Source organism: Gouania willdenowi, chromosome 4 (genome assembly GCF_900634775.1).
Source record: "Gouania willdenowi chromosome 4, fGouWil2.1, whole genome shotgun sequence".
NCBI classification, from domain to species: Eukaryota; Metazoa; Chordata; class Actinopteri; order Blenniiformes; family Gobiesocidae; genus Gouania; species Gouania willdenowi.
Window position 1 is genome coordinate 41,546,113 of NC_041047.1, and position 25,916 is coordinate 41,572,028.

Consider the following 25,916-nt stretch of genomic DNA (forward strand, 5'->3'; position numbering starts at 1 on the left):
ACTACGACTCTAGTCGCCTCTTTTCTGCGAAAATCACATACCCATAACAAATACCGTTGTTCTAAGCTTCTACATGACCTACATGGCTAATTTTTGTTCATATTGAAGTAGGACTCTCAGTGGTTACAGATAATGTGAAATTTTGGAAATACATGATACTGAGTGACAATAAATCATGTTTTAAATAAATAAATCTGTAGTCCCCCCAAAAAACGTACTGATTTACATAAATTATAATGCCAATTATCATTATCAAAGGCTGTAAAAGCCGAAATAATTGAACTGATATACGGACATCAACTGCAGCAAGTTTGGTGATAATAATAAACATTAGGCCAAAGACACGTGTTTTTGTACAAAAAAATTCATGCGGAAGCCCACTTTGCCACAACTGTGCCAAGGTTTTCCCACAACTTTGAAAACAAGTTTGTAACTTTAATATGTCATTCAAATGGCTTCCAATCATTGTTATCCTTTGATCACTAGGTGTTGTAATTTGGCTTGAAATAAACATGCATTTTTATTCAGGTTTTTGCAGTGCCACATGCTGTGGTTCCACTCTTTGGTGGCTGTACGCATGTGTCTACTTCAGCAATGCTTTGACCAATCAGAATGATTGACACAGTGTTGCAAAGCTGAGAGCCTGTAGAAATTGGTGATGTCAAATACTATGCGCCTCATTGGATGGATTTCTCCGCTGAGAAGTGCTCAGATGTGTGTAATGGCGGTATCTATCTGACTACATGATTTGGACTTATCAAAATATGGAGTTTTATGCACATTGGAGCAAATTTTGATAAGAAACAACCAAAGTAAGACACAATTTTTCATCTATGCTGACTATTTCTGCGGTGTATTTTCTGTTTTTGTGGCGTTGTTTTGGTACGTAACACACCCAACCTGTATATCAATTGATTCAGTTCGGCCTGTAGTTTCATGTAGGCTGTTGTTATAGAGCTCTATGTTTATTTTGTGACTCACAGCAGTGAAAAAAGGCAGAGTTTGCTGTGTTGTCGACGTTTCCCTCTTTGAACCTATTGGCCTGGTGTGTGTGCTGTGGTCTTTTGTTCTGAATGTGGGTTGGCTACAGTTTTAACTGAGTTTTTTAGGATTACAGAGAGGTATAGATAGTATGATTTTATTTCTTTTTTACAACATTAAGACCCGTGAGAGTTACGGAAGCTGAAGCGGGTCCGTTGGGGTTGAAGAGGTTTTAAATAAACTGCATACAATGTGATTTTTTTCAGCCATTAAGACTCATTTTACATAAGTTCAACTACATTTAGAAATCCCTGGATTATTTTTCTTTCCCTCTGTTCATGTTTTTATTTTATTATTTTAGTACTTTATGGGATAGATTTACAAGATTGCTGACAGGTCAATTTTCAACCCATGCTTAAGAAAATTATTTTTACATAATAAGTATATAAAATAAGATATGTATCCTTTTATGGAATTTAAATAAGGTCCTTTATTTTGAAATTCTGTATTCTTTGAAACATCTCCTGACTTTTAATATGAAAGTGGTTTTTTTTATTGTTGTGTCATTGGCATAGTTTACAGAGATGCTGTGCATTGGTGGTATAGTGGTGAACAATTTGTTCCTTCGCTATTTACTTAGACAAATAGATAACAGTGTCATGTTGTGTGCATACACACACATCAGACAAACCTACTTTAGGAAAGCAAACCAACAACACGCAGAGAGAACCAATTTCTTTTGGAAAGTGCTGTAAGTTTTAGCCTCTGTGGTTCTTTCCAGACTAACAACGTGCTGTCCAATAGTGACAATTAGTTTTCGAATGAAAGTATCTGCTACAGTCCGCCCACACTGGCCAGGGGACTACACACACAAACAACAACCAATTAAAGAGCTGCTTCCTCTGCATTTGTTTGGTATTCTTGCAGGGACCTAAGTGCCCCTTGTTTCCCTATTCCTGCCTTCCCCGTCCATCCGCCTCCTCTGCTGTAAATCCTCCACTAAAGCAGCCAATTGTAATGTAATTGGTTCCACAGCACCCATTGCTGAACGATCACTGCAGCCGCACCTCTGTTTGGGTAGACAGGCCCAGCAAAGTAAGATAAGTAGCAAGTATTACATCTGTTGCACAAACATGATTAATGGCATGAGCAGACCTGCTTCTAAATACTAAACGAGAACGCGCTCACTTCACATGATGAATAGTGCTCCAGAATGGGCTCCAGATAGAAGTGGCATCCGACGGATAATTAGGGATGAGGTAAGGCATGGCCAGACTAAAAGCTAGACCCAAAAATTATTGAAAACGGTAATACAGAGGAGGTTCTTTGTTTTAGTGGGACCCTGGAGAGCTATAATGACACATTGATCTTTGGGCGTTAGAAGCATTAGTAGGCATTTGTTGCTCTGGCTGTGGACCAAAAGCTGCAATATGGAGCAGTAAAGGGAGGATGCGAACACTGAGTACGTTTATGTAGAGAGTGTATAAAGATGTGTCAGATACGTCAGAAACACGATAACACTTGGTTGTGTTAAGAAGAACACTATCAAAGGCTGTTCAACAAAAAAATAGATAAAAGAAGGAACATTTAAACTAACCAAACATGTTTTTATGTTATCCAAAGAAGAGCACACAAATATCAAAAGATGAGATATAAAATACCGTATGTTCTGGGCTATTGAACCACGTAAATCCACGTAAAGGCTGCATCGTCACATATGCTGCACTGACGAGGATGCCCTTCAAACGACTCAACCAATCAGAACGGGCAGGTAGGCGGGCTGCTATGCTCTCGTTAATGGAGATTTCTGTGTATTTCCGGTATTTTGATGGGTTTCAACTGATGGGTTTCCATCTCCACCTCACTGCTCCACATCTGCGTATCAGTCCATTTACAGCTTTTTATGGTCAATTTTCACTGGAACCAGACTGATACACCGCTCTCTCCGCGCACGCCTCAGGAGCAATCGCGTTGAATCGGAATTCAGACGCGATCGCTTCGGCACAAACCTAACATGGTGATTTTGCAACTTTGTACTGTTTATCATTTCCTTTTATTACAAACTGGTAGATTTTTACTGTATCCGGAGTGTTGCAGCGCTCTCTCTCTCTGTGTTTGTCAGTTACGTCAGGTGTCAGCCTCAGAGTCCTGTGCGCGATGACTTCTGAACAAACCTAAAGCAGTGATTTGACAAATTTATGTCGTTTATTATTTCTTACTTTTAAAAACTGGCTGAGATATCCTACAGTTTAAACCTTATACTTTTATATGCTCTTCCCACTGTAAATGCATACGTGCATACGCTCCCCCAGTCCAGAAACTATTTAAACAATCCGCAATCTTATTTTAGGCATAGAAAAAAACAACAACAGATGTATGACTTCTGCTGTCCCTCGCTTCCACACGATTCGGACGCCATCCTGCACACGGACCATGACGAACCTGTTCTGAGTTATTAAAGCTGTGAGAGCTTTCACTTTTTCTACATGATCTAAAGCTAATTTTTTAACGTTCAGTGGCTGTTACTGTTCAGTCATTCTACTAGGGTAGGGTTGACTGTCAGTAATACCAACACCTGCTTTCACTGGACACATGAACCGACCGACTGACAAATTCACACAAAGTGCACTGCCGCATTGGTCGCACCCTCAACTTTAAATGAAAAGATACCAGGTCCATAATGGACATTTAACCCATGGCTTTGTTAGTGTGAGACAGAACATTGAAGGTTAGAGATGTTTGAAATCTGGACTTTCTTATCTTTCTGATTGTTGTAGTGACGGGTTAATGGAATAGTTAAGATCTACTAAAAAAGATTCAGGGTTTAGTCCTCAGGGGCTGCTGTCTGCGTCTACAGCTGACACAGCCTTGTTTGCACTAGAATTGATTACAAAGCAGACATGTCAGGACTTTGACATTTTCACATTTCGCCTTCTTGTTTTCTTTTTGCTCATGTTTGTTGAGCAAATATGATAGAAAGTGTGCGAAAACCAGCAGAGACCAGGGCATGCATAACACCAGCTGACAGAAGTCAACAAGTCAGCATTCCCTGGAAGACGGTTGGCATTTCAACACAAACACTGTTGTATTGAAAAGTGATCATGAGTCAGAATGAGAAAGTCTTTGGTCAGTGAAAAATCGGCCAATCAGAGGAAAGCACACTTTGGCCACGTTTATATGGGAGCTTTAATTCCCCTTTATTTCAGAATAAAAGTTAAATCATCTTTAAACTGATCTTGTAAACACTTAATTCCAACTGAAAATGTAATTGCGAATTAGGTGGCTGGTTTATTCCGATTTCAAGTCCAAATTAAATAATTTCTTGATCTTGTAAACACTTAATTCTGCTTTAAGTTAATATTCCGGTTGTTCTGCGCATGCACAGTGATGACATAATCCAAGATAGCTGCCCGGACTCCAGCCAAGACTATTTATTTAATTGAAGCCTTAGAAGACATAGGTATAATGAAAAGAGTGGATGGATGGAAGCATAAACATGCCGACATTCACACGGACTTATTACACATACTGTACATGGACATCAGCAAACGGAACTTACTCCCTTCTCCACTACTCTATCTCCTTCTCCTGCTCAATGGACAAAAGTGAAACAGTATGTTATTGTGGGGCTGCTGCCTGAAAACTACAAACAAAATAAAAGAATTTGCGAGTGGAGTGCAGCCCGGGAACAATCGGTAGCAGAGTTTTGTTAGCGATTCCAAAGAATCGTTTGACTAAGAACTGGTTCCCAAACGAAACCGGCACATCCCTAACGAGCAGGGCCTTTTCCAGATTTGTGGGCGCCCAATGCAAGACATGTGGACTTTGGCCATTTTGCAACTTCCTTCGTCTTATGTTTGCCCCTTTTCAATATTTTTGACACTTTTTTTAGATTTTAGCTTTTGCCAGTAAATGTCCCTTTTTTCTTTTTTCTTAGTTCTATTTGACACTTTTATCCAATTTTTGTCCTTTCTTTAACCATTTTTGTTTTGCCACTTTTCATCCAAATAAAATAAGATATACCTTGTTGCCTCTCTTTATTCCATGTTGGCCATTTTTCACTATTGTTTGCGACATTTTGCTAATTTAAGCTACCTTTTGCTATTCCATACCACCTGCTTCCTCTTTCTTATCTATTTTCAGCCACTCGTGACTGCTTTTGACTCTTTTTAATGTTTATACTTTTTTCTTGACAGGTTTTTGCCACTTTTGGACCATTTTATGCCACTGGCAACACACTGCTAACTAATGATGAGTGGCTGGCCGGCCCAATGGCAGGGAATTTAGAAAATGAAGAAACTTGCACTGATACATATATGCCATCTAATGGGTCATGTCAAAATAATCATGAAAAAAAAAATGGCCAGTCCACGCCTGGCACCAGCAATATCCAAACAATAAATTACCCTAAACTTATATTCACTTTAATGAAGCACTGGATTTTGTGACTGTTTTTAAAATATAATTTGGGATAATAATTTTGTGAAAAAATATGAAGAAAATTACAGGATTTTGAATAAATTGAGAGTTCTTTTAACAATTTCAATTAATTTTAAAAGTTGGAACAATTGGGGGGCAGGACAATTCTGAATGTGGTTAAATTGGCAAAAAAAAGCATGAATTATGATGAAAAGAGGTTAAAAGTGACAATAATATGCAACATAAAGTGGAAACAATGGTGGAAAGGGTTTTAAAATGCCAAAGATTTCTTGAAAGTTGAAAAAATGTGGAGAAAAAGCATTGAAATTTGATAGAAAAGTGGCATAAATGGGAGTAATGTAGCAAAAATGCATTCAAAGGAGCAAAAATATGGCATGAAAAGGGTTAAAAATAAGCAAAAATGGGCTCAAATTGTTAAAAAACTGTTAATAGTTTCTTCAAGGCATCTGGTGACCTCTTCCCAGTGTCTCACGACCCCAAATGGTTGAGAACCCATGCTCTAAAGGACTGGATTGGGCCCCAGACCTTGAGTTCAATACATGTGCTCTATGCACATGTATTGAACTTCTTCATTTTTTCACTAAAGTAACTTTGTAAATGCTATAATCGTCTTCTTTTAACACGATGTCATTAGGTGTGAATCTGAAAAGTCGACAGGGTCATTATAACTAATTACAGCCATTCATCGTTGAACAGGCGAAATATGGACATTGTCTATCAGCGCGTGACCTTTAGTACCTGCCAGGTTGGCTGACGAGAGAATACATTGATCAATGTACCAACTTAAACATTGGAGGACTGATGATATAAAGGAAATAAGATGAGAGACGTAGATTAATGGGAGGAAAAGGACTGCAGAGCGACTGCTGACGAAGAAGGGATTCTGAGTTGAGAGAAAGATGGTGAGCAATGGAGGCAGAGCAATGTCTGATGCTTTAGGTAGAGTGAAAACACAAAACATGAGGCATAAGAAGTAAATATGAAAACAGGAACAAGCCATTTTCAAAACTTTTCTTTAAAAAATAAAATAAAATAAAAAATTGAGTTTGAAAGTAAGAAAAGATAAACATTGAAAGGGAGATATCTTCAAGCACAGAGACATCCCTGGATTTAAAATGAAAAGGTGTCTTTGTTTACTGAATCCTAGCAATGTGAGCAAATGTCCGCTGCTCTAACTCTATGAAGAATGCAACGTGCACGTTCACGTAAAAGTACAAAAAGCTTTTCTTCCTTTTCCAGAATGCGCACCTGCTAACACCATCAACTGGATGAATATCTTCATCCTTTATAGCAAAAAACTATTCAAATACATCACACACTTTTTTATGATTTTGTGCTGTTTGAAACTAACACAATAACTCACAGGCTGGAATTTTATATTATCTGTGTAAAGAATGTACAGAAAGAGCTAGTTAGCAATTAGAAAATCTAATTAAATCTTTCTCATGTTCATTACAATTGATAATCCTGAAGCCTTTTCACTTTTAATTAAACCAAGGTTGACTCTGACACCAAGTGAAAATACCTGACATGTTAATCATTTAACACTAACATGTCCAGAGAGATGTCATTTGACACCTATACCTTTAAAGTCCAAGCTGGTGTCAGATGGCGGGTGTGAACAACTCAGCTTGTGACCATTGTTATGTTACTGAGGCCACTACTCCCCCCTCAGCTAGGGTGGGGGGGTGGCTGGGTAGGTTCCAGGACACAAAGACCTTTTGTATTCTCCTTTGTGTTTCCCATACAGCAGCTACAGAGGTTGCAACTTTTATTTCAACTTTTGCGACAGAAAGTAGTAAGTAGTAATAGTGAGACGTCAACACAGTTTGTTTGCATTCTTGGTGAAATTTATTTCTTAGAGATTTTGTGAACATTTCTGGCACTGCCACACCTCCTTTATGCATTTGCCACATGCAAACTTGTCACAACTTTTTCAAACTTTCACTATGGTTCAGTACTTCCGCATTGGGTCAAATGTCAAGAGGGATAATGTCAGCATAACTGATGGTGTAAACAGAGATTTAGATTATTTTTCCCTGTTGAAGCATTGATTCTTTGTGCATCTTGTGCATTTTCTTCAAATTTGTAAAATACGTGGTATATAACCAATTGAGAACATTGGATGTACATGCTAAACACACACAGAGCCAATTAAAGAGAGAGTTGCAACAACGGAAGAGTTCCCAGAAGTTAGTTCCTGCGGGTCCGTTTTTTTTTTTCTCTCTCTACACACTCATTTCAAAAATCTGTGACGGAATATGTGCATGCGCACGTCTGTGTGTGAGAGAGAACCAACGGAGGAAATAGACACACACACACGCACACACACGGTATTTATAATAAAATACACTAAATGAGTAAAATATTTTGGAACAAAAAGTACACAAAACAACAACAGAAATGCACAAAAATATACAAAAAGGCTCCAAAAACACACAAAATGACTCCAAAAAACATACATTACAAAAAAATACACCAAACGACAACAAATGGGGGCGACCATGGCTCAGTGGTAGAGTGGGTTGTCCAGTAACCGAAAGGTTGGGGGTTCAAATCCTGCTTTAACGGAGTCACTGACGCTGTGTCCTTGGGCAAGGCACTTTACCCTCATTGCCTTGTATGAGTGAGTATGTATTGTGCATGAATGTTGGTGGTGGTCAGAGGGGCCATAGACGCGAAATGGCAGCCACGCCCCTGTCAGTATGCCCCAGGGGAGCTGTGGCTACATTGTAGCTTGCCACCACTGGTATGACTGTGTGAGTGACTGGTTTGAATGAGTAATGGTTTCTATAATGCGCTTTGAGTCTCCTCGAAGAAAGTACTGTATAAATCCAAGCCATTATTATTATTATTAAAAATATGAAAATGACTCAAAATACACAGAACTAAAAATGTATACAAAAAAATACACAAATTAACAACAGAAATGCACAAAACTACACCAAACAAGATACATAAATACACAAAATGATTCCAGAATCACACAACAATGGCAACAAAAAGAATAATTATACAAAAAATGCACAAAAAGACAACAGAAAGATACAAAAATACACAATGACTTCAAATTACATGCATAAAAAAATACACCAAATGAAAAAAATATAATAATTAGTAAAAAAAAAACAACACACACATTTATCATGCTCATGTCCCATAGAATTAAACCAGATGCTATTTTACTTTGCACCCACAAATATACACCTTTATACCACATAGTACAGAGTATGTACACCTCTTTGTACATCCAACCTTTACACACATACTCATTTGGCCATAATTGACAACTGTACTTAAGCGCCCACTATATGAATACATACTTCAGATGAGCACTGAACTAGTTTAGTTTAATTTGTTTTAATACGTTTTGATTAGTAGTGAATGTGTGTCTGCTTATGCCTATATGACAGCTGAGGCTTGTTTAATAATTATTTTCAGATTCGCTCCCTTTTTGCTGCTGCACCACAAATCCACACACTCAGATTAGCGTACACAAGGTCAGACCTGACGTGAGATCTGATCGTAGCTCACACTCACGTCATAATTGATAAATACCAAAGCTTGTGTGGATTTAGTCAAACTCACATCATACGCTCATATCTGAACGTACAAACAATTGATAAATGAGGGCCTTTGTCTTGGAGGTAAAACTAAAAGAAAGTCTAGTGATCTTTTCTATAATGAACAGATCTATTCACCATTTGACACCAATAAGTCCCTCGTCTTGATAAAGTGGAAATACAATATTTGATGATAGTCAAATGAAAAATGGAGGGCTTAACAAGACTTCTGGAAGCTTTACACAAGAAGCTCTCAAAGTTTTCAAGTCATATTCAAAGTTGGGCAAACATTCCTGTGACTTAATATGACCAATGATGAAAAAGTGAAGATAAAAGCTTGTTAAATACAGTATATAAGTTTCTTCTCTATACTACCAGCTCTTATCTCTCGAGGCCGGTTGCATTTTAGCATTTAGCATGACTCAACACCCACACACACACATTTCGTTGATTTCACATAAAAACTCAGAAATCACAGTTGGGTTCAAGTCATATAAGGATTTTCACCCAATGATATTTCATAAAATGAGCGCTATCGGACAAAGTCTGCATAAATATTATAATGGGAATAAAAAAAGAAATACTTTTAATTTGATAGACAACAAAACAATCAGAAAATCTTGTCAAACATGTAAGAAAATACATTTAAATAGATTGAGAGTAACTGTAAAAATGTTTCCAAAACATCAGTCGTGACCAGATAGTCGCACCACATGATTTTTTGACACTTTAAATAACAGAATAAATCACAGATAAATAATAAGTAAAAATGCAAAGTGAGTGCATTTATGAAGGAGAGGCACGACATAATATAGTATCTATTGATGCATTTAAACCCATTTTTAATTAAATTAAAAACAATTGCACTGAAAATTTCTGTGTCACATCATTGACCCAGTTGCAGGGGTTGGCCTGTTGTGTGACTGATGACTGAGAACAAACTATTGTACAGTGACGTGCCGTGACCACTAGGGTTGGGTAGGCACGTTGCAAATCGAGACCACCAATGACAATTTCATATGTTTCTGCTGGCAAGTATTAATTCAATTCAAATCAATTTTATTTGTATAAAGCAATTTCCAACAAAGTCATCTCAATGCGCTTATCAAAATATTAAATTCATAATAAGAAAGAAAAAACCAAACAAGATCCACATGAACAAGTATTTAGCCATTTAACAAAATCAACATCATAAACACCATTAAAGAAACATAAACAATTATTCATAATAGTCTCCATACTCTCTCAACAAGATATATCTCATGACACGTCAGCGCATTCGTTGTTTGTGTTGGAAACACAGAAACTCAGAGAAAAAGACAACAACAACTCGGAAATGCCTCAGTGAGGATCATCCACAAAGCCAATCCTTCCTTTTGTACCATTCACTGTAGGAAGTATGAAACATTTTCTGAGCTTACCTTTGCTGAAGCTCTGGTAACTCAGGTGTTGGTCTCCATCTTTTAAAAGCTGTCATTTTTTCCTCAAAAAAAAGTTTCTCTATCATCTCTAGCGCTGTCATCCACACTGTAGTGTTATCCCGCCCACTAGCTAGAGAACGTAGCAGCAGCGGTCACATGGTATCTATTCACTAATGTACTGTGAACTTACGTATAACATTTAGCATAGCGCAGTTACGTCCAAAGGCAGCTGCTTTTGGACGTAAATGGTTGTCATCTTGGGGACCTGCCTCCCTCTGCCTTACAGCGGAGTGAGACTGTGCAGTTGTTCCAGGAAATAGCGCTGTTTAGTAATTTGGGCTATGAAATGCACAAAATGCTGACACTTTCAAACTGATTGGTACTGTAGGCTATTGGAAATGGCAAAATACATATTTTATAATTATATTATAATTAAAACAAATAATCAAAATATCAATTCACCCTTGGGTAGGCACTGCCTACCTTTCCTACCCTGACAGCACGTCACTGCTATTGTACGAGACACGCCCAGCCTCAGAAGATTAAATGTACACGTCCACGGCTTTTAATTGGAGGATCACAGGTTCTATTCCAACCTGGTCCATCACTGTGGGATGTTGAGTAAGTCCCTTAACCCTAACACAGAGGGGTCAAACTCCTTTCAGTTAAGGGGCCAAATATGGAGCAGTTTATCTTAAGTGGGCCATAGATTTTGGGCAGGAAAATTAGTAATTGAATCATTGTGCTCTTGTTTGCACTTCCACATATACATAAATTTTAAAAGCCACTAATAATATTAAGCAAAAAGTAACAAATTTCAGTCCCTGCAGGTTCTTTACTTTCAATTCATTGAATTTTGCAACCCATTTTTATGTAATTTAAAGACATTTTGTGGAATCATTTAAAGAAAATTGCAGGTTTTTGGAAGTATTGAGAGACAATTTGAGATTAAAAATGACTGCTGTCATGTGATACAGTATGTGGTAGACTCAAACACCCACAGTGTAGGACTGAGAGCTACCGCAGGTCATTTATCCCCACCGCTGTATGACAGTACACCAAAGCAGTCAATTTCCTGTTAATTTGTGTATATCTATATCCTTTATTCTTTTTGGATATTGTTTTCTATTTATATATAGCGTCCATTATTGTATCATTTTATCTTCATTGCACTATTTTTCGGGTGTCTTTCAGGTTTTTCTGTGTGTTGCATTCTGTTGTCTTTTTTATTTAACTTTTTATTGAGCTGTCATGTCAGTACATTTCCCTCCTGCAGGATGAATGAAGCATGAGTATCTTTATCTCTATATAAGCATGGAAGAAATGTGAGCCTTGCTAATATTGTAGTTTCAATTAATTTGTGTATTAATTTTGAGATATCTAGCTGAGCTATCTACAGCTGAATTAGTTGGTAATTTACACAATGATTCATGGTTTCTACAAGTTTTTTACTTTCTGCGGTCGACCGGATTGGTTGCTCTAAAGCAGTGTTTCCCAACCAGGGGTACGTGTACCTTGTGGTTCGTGAGCACATTGTAGGGGGTACGTGGAAAAAGTCTGTCAATAAAATGGTACGTGTGCGCAATGAATTGTTTTTAAAGTTTAAATACCTGTTGAAAGAGGACATATTCAAAGAAGCTCCTTTTGTGATAAATGTCATAAAACTTATATATAACACAGGCAGGTTACTTATTATTTTTATTTTTGTTTTCTAATTTCAACTTTATTATTTTTCTTTAATAACAATATAATCATAATATATTAGTATTAATAATACAGTATTAATAAATACAAATGTTTACTAATATATTATTTCTTGTATTTATCATTTTTATGTTTAATTTGAGTTAGATAAGAAGATAACGCCTGAATATTAATTGTTTAATTTATGAAGATGAAATAAAATGACGCGTTAAATGTTCTACTTTTGGAGAATCATGAACACGTATGAGTGAGGAGGTACTCATGGTGTGACAAATAGGCTCAAGGGGTACACAAGACAAGAAAGGTTGGGAACCACTGCTCTAAAGGACCGGATTTGACACATGTGCCCTAACTGCTTGTGTTGTGAATTGTTTTGGATAAAAGTGTGTGCTAAATGAAATTGTTATGTTGTTGTGCTCCAATCGGTGCCCTGCCTTTACCTCAGATAAACATGTAGACTAATAACAAATAACATGTTCATGTAAAGAGGCCAATTTGTTCTTTTGTTACATGTGATTCTTTTATTGCAGAAAACTAAAGTCCTATTTATAAATGAGAGGGCCTTTAAATCCATTAGTAACATTAGTGATGACTTTGACCTTGACTTTCAGCCACCAACATCCAATCCGTTTATTCATCATAGAAAGAACATTAGTGCCAACTTTAAATAGAAAAATCCCCTCTGGGTGTTCGGGGGTGTTGACATACTGAGAGTTGACAGATGAATGTTTGGACAATCTGAAAAAAAGATTGCCTGTGGCTACAGTCGTCACCAAGCTGATGATTGAGATGACTTCCAACGTGGAAACACAAACAAACTCAGACCCAGGACAAATGACACAGAATACAAATGCAAAGATCCCGGAAAACGAAAAAGTCAAATAAATGAACGAGCTGGGGCCATAAATAAGAGATGCAGCAGCAGAGATACGACAAAGCGTATCATCACTGGAGACATGACAGCCATGCTACAAGACCTCCACCCTCACCCCGTCCCTAAAGAGCCACGCCCAGTAGACTGAGGGACTGACCCTGACCTCTGACCTGAGCTGATTAAGTCCTCTCACAGACCCGTGTTTAGACCCCCAAAGGTCTACATGACCCTCCACCTCACCCTCCAGCACCTGGACTCCACAGGAACCTGTTTGTGAAGAAGCTGAGCCAGCTGAGGGTGGATCACTGACTTCCTGTCAGACAGGAAACAGGAAGTGAGGCTCTGCAACAACTACTCCACCTTCTGCCCTTCAAGCTCCAAAGGCCTGTGTTCTTTCTGCTCTTCTATTCTCCCTGTAGCTGCAGGTCCACTCTAGCCTAGCGATAAGCCAGTTCTGGTGAGACATCATCGTACACTGATAACACACTCCAAGGCATCCGCCTGAGGAGGATCAGCCATGTTTTGACTACCACTATTAGCAACATACGTAGCAGGGTGTGCACTGAACAACAGCAGATTCACGAGGCACACACGCTGAAAGCTGGTTAACCTCTGAATCCTAGACCGCTCTGTTCCCCCAAACCCTCTGACAATAAACCATCTGACCAGCAACCCTAAAGCTGGACTGGTCTCATTCTTCAAAACCACAACGACACAAGTAAGAAAAACCTTGACCACTCAATCTATATTCATTCATCATCTTTGTGATTGTCAGTGGGCACCGAAGCCTGTATCATCTTACCGAAGACAGGACAATGTTCACAGGGACATCTGGATCAAACAACAAATACGTTGTTTGTGGTGATGGTGGAAAAAATAGTTACACCCCACACAGAAAGGCCAGGACAAAGATCAAAGGCCACAACACAGATCAAAGGACAGGACACAGATCAAACTCAGAGGCAGCATGGCTCATTGAGGAGGAATATTTAAAGACCGTGTAAAGCAAATTCAGCCATTTTCTTATAAACACAATAAATAGGTCATAAATGTATTTCCTTAAAAACATGTAAAAAGCCATTCAACCATTTATAATGTAATTGTGGGGCAAGGCTTCACAAACTGTTTCAAATTTGTGTCTTCAGGATTTAATGGGCGGGTTACGTAACGGAGTCATCATTAGCATAAACCCGACCCTGCTGCTGACGCACACCAAACTTCCGCAGCCTCCAGCGAGCACAATTCAGCCCCTAGCCAAAAACAAACAAATATTTGGACTGGGGGGGATTTCCATGAAATTAGCACTTTTATACACCGCGATTGTGTGTTTTGCGTCTAGCAAGTGCAGTTCTGACTCTACCTGAGAGAGATTCACATATTTGGACTCGGGTGGAGCAGACCTTTCCGTTGACACCTTGTTTGGCCTGATCCGGCCACTTTTGGAAAACCAGTGGGAGAAGCACAATCAATGCTGGAGCTGCTTTCACACAGCATGTACACAGTACATGGAGGCGGCCCCTTCCCGTGCATGGGCGTGGTTCTATTGCCTCTAACTGACACGCCCCCAGTGTTTCAGAGCAGAGAGAAGTGCTTGTTTTTCCATGATTTTGAGACCTAATTTTATATATTTTGCAATTTTTTTCATCTTTCAAATTTGGCTCAGTGGTCAATGACATGTTTCTGTGGTGTGACAAACTCATAACACACATTTACTGTACATACATTTAACTTAACGTAAGACGTCAGTTTCACTGGTATCAATTACATTTCAAATGTATTAACTTTAACTATCCTTACTTAAACATTTTTTAGTTATTTACACACCAAGTTATTCTCTCAGAAGTTCTGATCAGTCTCTGTTCTCTTCCTCTGTTTCAAAGGAAGTCGGTAAAAAAGCTTTTATGTTTGTGCTCCTTCTGATTGGAATAAGTTACCTTTAAACTTTTGTTCCTTGTCATCATTTCACTAAATTAAAAACACTTTGTTTTCTTATCTTCAAAATGATTGTGTATGATTTCAATAATGTCAACACTGGTACATTCTCTGTGTATCGACTGAACTTCTCTCCTCTATAGGTGTCTATGCTGTAACTGTTGTTGTAGTATTAATGCTGTATCTGTTCTCTGTTGCATGTATTACTTTATTTGTCTGTAGTGTGTTATGTTTTGTCCTATATTATTATGTTGTACTTACTGTATTTGGGACACCCTTGAAAACGAGGTGATTCACCTCAAGGGGTTCATCCCAACATACAATAATTTCAATGAAATGTATTTCTGCTTTACACTGACTTAAAAAAAAAAAAAAAAGTGATATGACCACGATTAATAAATGTTGGATGATCATTGAGATTCCACTCAGGAGAATATTGTTTTTGATGTATTAGTGTAAGTATAATATCAATGTATTAATCTGGTCTTTGATTTAAGAACAAGGTTGTATAATATTAATATTTACCGTCTGAATGTCGGTGGTGAGCTGCAGCAGAGCGGGGGAGGCTGTAGCTCTGAGAGACTCAGTACCTCGAACCGGTGAGTTCAGACTAACGTAGGCTACAGCACTGCTCTGCAGGACAACACTGTTATCCTGTAACACACACACACACACAATTATATTTTTTAATTGCAATTACGTCTTCAATTATGTTCTCAATGACTTCAGTTCAATCATAATAAATCCAAATTCCTGAACCTTTAATAATTAAGCTCATTAAATGTGTCCTTCTTCTTGTGTTAGCATTGTTTATGATAACAGGTCAGTTTTACTCATGCCTTAAACCAGCTGTAAAATACACTAAAAAATATCATCCATCATGTATTTTTTTTTCTTCATCTCTTGGTTACCTTGTTAGGCTTCCTTATTTCTGAAAATATTTGTATTAATATTTATATTGGGTGTGTGAGCCTTTTTTCATTCAATATACCCATTGATTTATTTTTTTTTTAAATGGTAAAATGATCCTCAAGAGAACTGACAGGTAAACTTGATATTTAACATATTTTAGTAATTATGAGTCATGTATGTGTATAAGCCATATAACTGTAGCATGGTTCCACAGGTTTGCGTTTAATTCAGAAAAAATATGTCATTAATAAACTAGTTAATTAAAAAATTAATTACGATACCATTGTAAATGTTAATTTATAAAAATGTATATAAAAAGTAATTAACCGTGTCAGGTTTACGTGTCTGTCCAAATAAAATACAGTATATATACTAATGGTTTATAGAGATCCAACTAACTCATCACATTCACTTCTTCTGTTTCCTGTCTTTGTTTTCTTTAAAAGCGCTTTATAAAACTGATTTATTATTATTATTTTATTTTATTTTTACAAAATGGAAGGGTTCAGTGAATGCACTGATGAAGGTAACAGGGTTCAGTACCTCCAATAACAATGAACCAAGACTGATCTCCACCTCACTGTGAGTTCCTCTGGAAGGTTCTACCTTCAACCCTTTGAGTTGATTAAAGCATATACTTTTCATCTCACTCACCTTTCCCCATTCAAATGATCCAATGTTCCCTAAAGCAGAACCCCCCCATGAGCAGAACACGGTGGTACGGTCTGGCTGCCATCCCTTTTTGGTTTGCTCTGTCAGGGTAGCAATAAGCTGATTCATTATTGCTGAAGCCCCGCCTCCATGAACGCCATCGTGATGACTGCCAACCAGGACATACCGATCTGAAAAAGGAATGAAAATCTGATTTACAATAACATGTTCAGCAACCTACAGACAGTATAAATATGTTCAGGATCATTCTCGTGGAGTATCTTATGGAACCACTGTGGACAATTCTGTGAATAAACACTGGTACTGACATGAAAACAATAGCACTTTCCCACAACTACAGTAAGTCCGGCTCTGATTAGTTGTTACTGCATGTTTCAGACGCTGCCATAGAGGTAGAAGATGTTTTCAAGATTATCTTCACAACTTGCTTAGCAACTCTTCGTGTCGACCATTCCTTAGCGAAGAAAACAGATTTCAAAGTAGTTTTTAAATGTTTTTTTATGTTTAAAAATGCCTTGTTGTCATTGTCTGTCTGCATGTGTGCGTAAAGCCTGATATATGCTGCTGCGTCAGGTGTAGCTACATGTAGCGCTCTACCCTGGTGCTTGTTAAAATAATTCACAGTGCTTATGACGTTACATGTTACAACCTGGAACATAAGTCGGACAAGATCTGGAACCATTTCTATTTAGTTTTGGAGTAATGATGATCAGCTGCTGTTTGTTTTTGTGCAGTCATGTTATTTGGTTAGGGGACATAAATACTGTGTTTATTGTATGATTGTTTTGATGAATAAAGTAAAGCAAAACACAAAGCCCTTATGTACAGTATATTATCCTGGGATCAATAAATCATTTCATCTATTGCAGTTTAATTTGTTGGTGTTTGTTGTGTCAGAATTCACTAGTACCTCCTATAAACAATCCCACACCCCATGGACACCCCAGTAATAAATCTCTGGAGCCACCACTGGCTGTGATTGGTCGGCCACTGTCTTTTTCAGTCACCACCGCAATGTTTCAACTTGTTGTGGAGCGATACGAGAGTTGTTGATGGATTGAGTCAAAAAGAGAACCAAGACAAACAAAGTGCCAGAGTTTTATTATTTCCTTTCATTGTTGCAGCACGTGAAGCACCGCCAAAACGGACAAAAGGTGTGTGTTTACTGTTATTATCACTACTCTGCCTCATCTCTGTACCTACAGTGTGTTTGTGTGTGTTTCATTAACAGCAAACAATGAGCGACATGCTGCGGAGGCTTTCAGAGGAGCAGACATGACGTTATTTCTGCATGTTGCTAGGGCGATATCGACCAAAACTCATATCTCAATATAAAATATATATATAGTGATATAAAATTATTGATATAAATCTCAATAATTTTATTTCAAATGAAGTTTGACCAGGAAGACATTTCGAGATTAAATTTGCTGATACAAAATCCCCATAGGCACATTCATTAAGTTGCACTATTAACTTTTTCTCCGATAAGGGACAGCACGTGTGAGTGAGTTCTGTAGTGTGGCTTGTAAAGGGGAAGGTCTGGGTTGAGACGCACTCAGCAATTAATCTAATTGTGCTTTACATTCTGTTTTGAGAAGTAGTGAAGCAGCAAGTATTTTAAAACATAAGCTATAAAAAAAACATAAATACATTAATATAGGCAATATTGTAATTTTCTACATCACCAAACTAGAAAACTCAATATATCGTGAATCTTGATATATCGCCCAGATTCACATACTGCATATGTTTGTATTGAAGAATAAAGCCAAGTCCAACAATACACATGGTTAGGTAGGTAGGTAATAATACAGAAATAAATTGCATTTTAAGATGCTTAAAAACCATTGTTTACAGTGACTGAAAAATAAACAAGGGCATTTTAATGCTGCTTTGAAACCTCACACAGCAACAATCCTCTAGTGACATGGCGGCCAAGCGTTCATGGCCAACCTCTGCGTCAGGACCTACGACGTACTTATAGCGTAGCAGCAAATATCAGGCTTCAGCAAGGTGGGGGTTCCCTGTTAATCCTACAGACCTCTGTCTTTCTCATGTGGCGAGTCTTAATTAACTGTCGCTGATGCTTGTTCATGTACAGAAACTACAGTAAATGTTGGTTTGACAAGAATGGAATAACGATTCATTGAGACAAGACTGAAGTTAAGCTGTTTGGAAATTGTAAAACAGATGGAATTATTCAGTTGGACATTGATAATGTAATGATTGAAAGAGTTTATGAGAACATTTCTGCTTGTCTTAATGAATCACAAGCTCTGCTGGAAACCTCACATGAAATGTTTGTGTACAAAGATCTCAAGAAGCATTGCAATAGTGAACAAAACCAGATACATACTGAAGAAAGAAACGTTACATATGTTATACTGTGCATTAATTCTACCATATCTGTCTTATTGTGTTGAAATCTGGGGAAACACATAGAAAATCGTATTTTGTAAAAAAAAAGAATAAGGATCGTAAATCATGCAGCATACCTGGATCATACGAACCTGCTTTTTCTAAAGTCTATGTATTTTTGCGTAAGTATAGGTAGGCCTATGAATGTGTGTTTCTGTTTATATTTGTGCGTATTTTGTTGTGTGTATATATATATATATATATGCATGCATTTGCTCAAATGTCAGATTTATTTTGTTATTTGGAAGTAGGGACAGGACTAGATAAGCGTTAAGCTTCCGTCTGCCCCTTCTCAAACATTGCTGGGGATTTTTTTTAAGTGAGCAATGATTGCTTTATATTGTTTTGTTATGTTTGAGATACATTCAGATATCAAATCAAATCATGTGGAACTGCTTTTTTTTCATAACATTTTTCTATTTAGTGACGAGTGCTTCGAGATGACTAATAGGTGTAATTAGCGCTACATAAATACATTTGAGTTGAATATCGTTGGTCATGGTTTCATAATTAATGCTTAAGAAAAAACTATTAAACAACTAATATTGACACACATGGACAATCATTTGTTTGTTTTGTCTCTGAACAAATAAACGTCCAACTGTATGTAATACATTTTAAAAGTATCATCTGAAAAATCCAACACAGATTGGAAGTTCATTTGTTTAGAAACATTTAGTAAAAAAAATGAAAAATAATTGAACAGCATCCACATCTGAAATATCATGTTTTTTCATTAAAACACTAGTATTATTATTTTTGTGATGAGTGTCCTGGAATGACTGTTATATTTAGTGTTATATACAGTATACAGTATATAAATAAATGAAGTTGAATAGCATTAAATGCTGTTTACACATTATTCCCTTTGAGAACCTGCAGCTAACAAACGAACACGGCAGAGTCTTATTTGCGCTGTGCTCTCATTATGTGCTCAGTGGAATATTTTGCATGTTTAAGAAAATTTTCTGCATCAATTTTTGTTAATCTGTAACATTTGTGTTTGGCATTTGATCTATTGCATTGGAAAGCCTGATTATATTACTTTAAATCATCACCCAGCGAACAAACACACAAAAAGGACGGCTTCAGGCTCCCCTGTACGTCTAACATTCTTCCCAAAGTCGGGCTGATGGCTGCACATGAACAAAGGGAATTTCCTGCAGGCTGTAAGGGGAGAACAGAGCAAAGCACACAGAGGCTGTTTTAATCCTCTTTGAGAACAGAGAGACGCCTGCTAGCTTAGCCTCACACTCTCATATAATATTCATGTACTTCCAGAATATCAGACAAACAACGCTTTGTACCAAACAATATTTACTGATGATGATTCAAAGACGGAATATTTTGTTCTCTGTCAAACACAAATGAATCAAACATTTTATTTTCCGAGCACTTGTTGCAGGTTGAGCCCTGAAGATCCGTATTTACTGTAACATTTAATCAGCGTCTTCGTTTTAGTGTTTGGATTTCTTAGAGGGTTATTTTTCCTACAGTTTTGTTCATCTTTTTCTAAAGTGATTTAGTATTAAAACTGTAGTATGTGGGTTTTTTTTGGGGGGGGGGGGCTTAATTTGGTCAATAGTCATAATCACCTTTGAGAATATTGTAGTTCAAAGTGTTCTGAGTGGACACGGAAGCTTTAATTCCTCTTTAAAGCAGAATAAAAGTGAATGTACCTTGTAAAAACATAATTTCTAATGCTAATTTAATTCCGAAATAAACTTAAATCCAAGTTAGGTGGCTGGTTTATTCTTCTTTCTTGTAAACACTTTAGGTTAATTCCGATCGTTCTGCTCATGCACAACTTGCCGCGATGAAGCGCTGGTGACGACATAGTCCAAGATGGCTGCCGGACACAAGCCAACACTATTTAAATTTAAAATGAGAGCCTTAAAAAACATGGATAAGATTAAAAGAGTGGATGTACAAAAGAATAAACATTCGGACATTCATACGAACTTATTATAGACACACACGAACACACACACTTAATATACACACACAGACGTTGGCAAACGAAACGGCTTCATCGGTACTTCAGGGCATGAAGCACCAGAGCTTTAATAATGATGCGCGTAACATTATAAAGTTATTCTTTTCACTCTACGTCCTGTATAGTGGACGTAGAACAACTGTAGCATTAACTGCTGGCTTTGATTGAACCAAAGTACGGACTTCTGTCTCTCCCTCTTCTGCTCCGTGGAACAAAGTGAAACCGTGTGTTATTGTTGAGCTGCTGCTTCAAAACTACAATCAAAATAAAGGTGAAAACAGTTCTCGTGTGGTCTTTTACGTTGGAGCCGAAAAGAAAAAGTTTGTGTGTTTTTATCTCAATAGAAGTGACATCACATTCTAACTTGTCCAATCAGAACCCTTCCCAACCCCCAGGCCTAAAGCAGAATTGAATAAACTAGTTTTCCATGTAAACCTCAATTCGGGAATTACTATTTCCATGTAAACACAAAGCAGAACACTTAAATTCCAAATAATTTAATTCGGAATAACTAATTCCGAATTGTAAAAAACATCATGTAACCGTGGCCAATGAACATCTTCTTCTCTTGGTGTTTTGAATTTCAGGAGCTTGACGCAACCTTTCAGTCACTTAGAGATCTTTCTCCATGAGCTGTATTGGGGTGTTAATATCGGATGCCCGACTGAAGTCGATGCGTGTTCCTGTCCGCTGTAGTAAAAGGGCAATGGTGAACATACCAACAGATGTCTCCATTGCACAACGGTTAGACTGCACGTTGTTTGACTATTCGGCCTTGCTTTTAACTCACTAAACCAAAGGCCGAATGTGGCTTTTTTTGCGGTCGAATATTTGGTGCATCCCTACCCAATTCAATGTAGCCTTGAATCATTGCACAAATTGCAAGGATCTACATCTTTTAGCATCAGATGTTATTGTTCATTTTGGGGTTTTTCAACACTGTTTAAAAAAATCAGATTTAGCACACACCACAAGACTGAGCTCTCCTTTCACACTTAACCCTGTCATTTCTTGTGCACAATGTGAAGTAAAGTGAAGTCTGTCAAAAGGAAGGAGTGAAACTAGAAAAAAATGTACAGTTTTATACACAGTTGAACTCATTTTGTGGTTCTGCTTTGACACGAGCCATTGCTCTCAAGCCTTTAATGGTTAATGACCAGTGGAGCACAAATCAGACCTCGAGTATTGATAAAGTTTTACCATAATTCAGATGGATTTCCACTTAGAGCTTACACTTCCTCTGTTCAAGATGAGAGGCTGAGAGTGAAGAGGGGTTAATTGTCCTCCACTCAGAATCTGATTTTAAACGTCTCCACGTCTTCGAATAAGTTCATTAACAATTCTTTGCAATTCTTCTATCGTGTGTTAATTGAGGGTAATTAAATGAAGTGATGATAGTGCTTTTGGCAGACAAAGCATCAAAACCTTGGTGTAGCGTACATGAATACGTCATTATATGGATGACACTCAAGAATTAGACCCACAACCTCTTTGTGTGGCAGAGCTTTTGAGAGCCGGCGAGCGTCCACCTGAAACGCTTTTTGTTATTAGATACGTGAGATAATTGGGACAGAATGAATGCTGCGCCAGAGTGTAGCTGAGATAATAAACTGCATGAACCAGCTGGATTTGGCTCTTGCAGTCGTTCTTTGGTGATCTTCACCTTTAGTGGATCGTTGACCGTCTCAGAGGTTCTGCTGCCACAACTCGGTGAAACAAAGAGGAAGTTCAATGACGCAAAGGTGGGATTTAACACCAGCATGGCAATATTTGTGCTGTTCTAATGATTAAGGAGACTTGTAACTGGTAGGTTGATGGTTTGAACCCCACCGTGGGTATTGTTACGGGCTCCAGAGCAAGGCTCTTTACCTCTAACTACTCAATGACTCTGCAGCCTCAAGCGGGTGCACAGGCCAGTGTCCTCCTTGTGCCACTACCAAGTGGTTTTGTTGTACACTCAAAAAGCTGATGTGGGAGAAAGACTAATATGTCACACAAAAATAAGAATGTTTTAAACATTTTATGTATTTCTTTACGTAATCTTTAATGTTGACAATATCCCACGTCAATTTTAGAGCCTGATGCATCATGTCTTAAACCAACTTGACGAACACAATCTGAAACCCTGGTCCATGATGTTCGTGACACATCAAAATATGTGTTCAATCACTGACCTTACTGGCTCTGATTCTAATCCTGGACAAGCCCCAAAAATGTATTCACGACCCTGTCATGCCAATTTTAGCTCGACAGAGTTGCAACATAATTTAAACCAAAGGTAAGCCAAGTCTGGAAACTCAGAAGAACTTTGTGCATTTTTTTGTCCTGAAATTCAAAGCCACCACCAAGCTGCTGTTTGTGTAGATTTGGGAATGGACTGGGGGTAGACTGTGGAGCAGAAGTTTGAACAATTGTTTCAATAATGTTATAAAAAGGTTACAGAAGCTTTTACAGCATTACTTTGCTCTTTGCACCTCCAAATAAACACCAAACTGAGTCTGAACTACAGCTGTCTGTCAGCTGGCTTCATACCAATGGCACATAAAAGTTGGGTGCCACTGCCTTACATGGCTGTGGACAAAGTAAACTTCACTTCATAGGAAATAATTCTTCCAGGGAGTTCCTCAGTGATGATGTCATCAGTGCCAGCTGGGAGCAAATACAATTTTCTAGGGGGCGCAATTGATTCATTTTGCCAGTCACATGTTCATTTCCCCAAAAATATCAAATTTTTCGCCAGTCCTAAGATGCATGCAAATTTTCATGAGTTTTTGAACATATTTGCACAGAAAATTGCAGGAAAGTTTGTGATATAATCCTTGAAAATGGTCAGCTACATCTCAACGCTTTAAAATTTTTGCCACACCCCAACATGCAACACATCTCAACGTGCGCCACGTCCCAACATATGTGGTTGCGAGGGCACGTTCATCAGAAAGCTGCACGCGCTCTCTGAGGTGAAAAGCAAATTATTAATAATAATAATAATAATAATAATAATAATAATAATAATAATAATAATAATAATAATGCATCAATTTTATATAGCGCTTTTTTGGACACTCAAAGATGCTTCACAGAATTAAGGGATTATTCTTTCACTCCACACTTAGTGGTAGTAATCTACTATTGTAGCCACAACTGCCTAACATAAGAGGAAGTTTATGTTTCATGGGGTAATTCAATTAAGACTCAATGATTATTTGTAATTGAAGTTTAGTAATTGAGAACGTAATTGTAATTGACTTTCAGGGGGAAGTTAATAAATGTAATTGTTATTGTAAAAGCAAAAATACCGGTCTTCATAATTGTAATTGAGTTGTAATTTAACATGGATAACTGAAGACGTAATTGTAAAGCGTGATTGTTTCTATACAAGTCTCACAATTCCACATCCCACTCAGCTTTAACTGAGTGCCAGACCATCTTGAACAAGTGGCATGGTGTATAGAGGAAACAGAGGGAGAGTCAAAGCATCCACATGTTTAAGCAGTTGTATCTTTGAACACACCTGGGTTCTTTTTTCCTTTCAGGTATCCCACGACATTGTATATCTTCTCTGTAGACAGCTGGTTTCCAACACGCAGAGTGATCGTCTTTTGCTCTGGGACAAAGAAAAAGTTCACCTTAAGTCAAAATTGCAAAAGCCAGCACATGTCATTGAAATGGTACAATATATAATACGCAATATGATACATAAGTGATGTGATTTAAAAAAAACAAGGTGCTTATAACATCACAGGGGTTGTAAGGTGTTCATGTTTGCTACACGCAGAAAACAGAATAATGATGTTCAATCTTTTTCCTTTAAACAGACAGAGTAAAGTTTACTAAAGGTGAAGCCTTTTATGTTGCATCATTTTTTTAATAAAACTAATCAGCTGTAGGAGACGAATGCAGAGAAGGCATCGTCTGAACAAACAACTGACAAGTGGAAACTTTGTCTTTATTTTTAGTCAACACTGCATGTTCATTATTAAACCTTTGTTGGTAGAAAAACAAAGCAGCAGTACTACAAAAAAATTGGATTTGATCAAAGCACGAGGAATGAATAAAAACTAAAAGTGTCTTCACATTCACTAAATTAGAAACAGAACAGAGAGCTCGTGCAGGATTGATCTAAATATCTCTGATATTGATATCAACAGTAGTGATATTGATCGATGTGAGATGAATTCTCTACTCTCCGCTGCTTTCCTCTACGTTCTGCTGTGATTTGGTTAAAAAGCCAAACTGCGTGAGTTTAGCTGCTCCTCTCAGTGCAAAGCAGGCACATCCAGCTCCTTTTTCACCTCCACCTCTCCGATAGTGTTTTAGTTTTTACCCTTTGGTTTAAAGGCAACTGAGTCAACTGATATTAGGGACTTTTAATCTATCAATAAAAGCAAAAAAGGACTGTGTGCATGTGTGGAGCGAATATCTCCCCGACGCGGTATGAGTTTGACCTGAAATTTAGTCAATGGGTTCCAAATACCCCAAGTATGTGCCTCCGTTATTTTGGAGTAATGTGGTGTAGCAAAACGTTCAAAAAGTCAATTTTAAGATTATGGCCCTCTCGGTATTGAGCGCGGTATTGAGCACGCTACTTCCGGTTCCGGGTTCATGACGTCACTGTGTCGCAGTTTGTTTGGGTAAAAAAAAAGTCAATATTAAAAATGTTTTTGTACTGATTAAAGTTATCTTAATTAATATTTCATGGTTATCTAAGTTATCCCCGTGATACCAAACTTCCTTTAAGTCACGGAGTCCACTTTCTCTAAAAAAAATAAAAATTAAAAATTAAAAAAAAGAGTTCACTTCCTCTTCCGTCTCCATCTCTGTGCCTGCCATGCTGTCATCGCATCTCAAAAACGGGAGCTCTCTGAGTAGGTCATTTGAAACCGTCAGCCACTGGTGAGTCTTTTATTGACAAGTTTTTCATTGTTTAAACCATATAACTGTCCGTGTAATTTAAAATTTAAAAATGTAAAAATTAAAAAAAAACCCAAAAAAACAAACAC

The 25,916-nt window shown here is 37.6% G+C and overlaps 1 protein-coding gene across 5 annotated transcripts in view; it reads right to left on the bottom strand.

Moving 5' to 3' along the window:
- The window catches only part of naaladl2 (N-acetylated alpha-linked acidic dipeptidase like 2), a 703,949-nt gene that overhangs the window by 187,020 nt on the left and 491,013 nt on the right, over positions 1 to 25,916 (bottom strand). For all 5 annotated transcript variants that reach the window (XR_003673909.1, XM_028444647.1, XM_028444645.1 and 2 more), the window contains 3 exons: positions 24,428 to 24,520; positions 16,482 to 16,669; positions 15,441 to 15,569 (listed from right to left, as the gene is read on the bottom strand). Coding sequence is in view for 4 of the 5 variants with exons in the window: in XM_028444647.1 (XP_028300448.1) it covers positions 15,441 to 15,569; positions 16,482 to 16,669; positions 24,428 to 24,520 (410 nt within the window). In the remaining variant the exon portion in view is untranslated. The remainder of the gene's footprint in view (positions 1 to 15,440; positions 15,570 to 16,481; positions 16,670 to 24,427; positions 24,521 to 25,916) is intronic.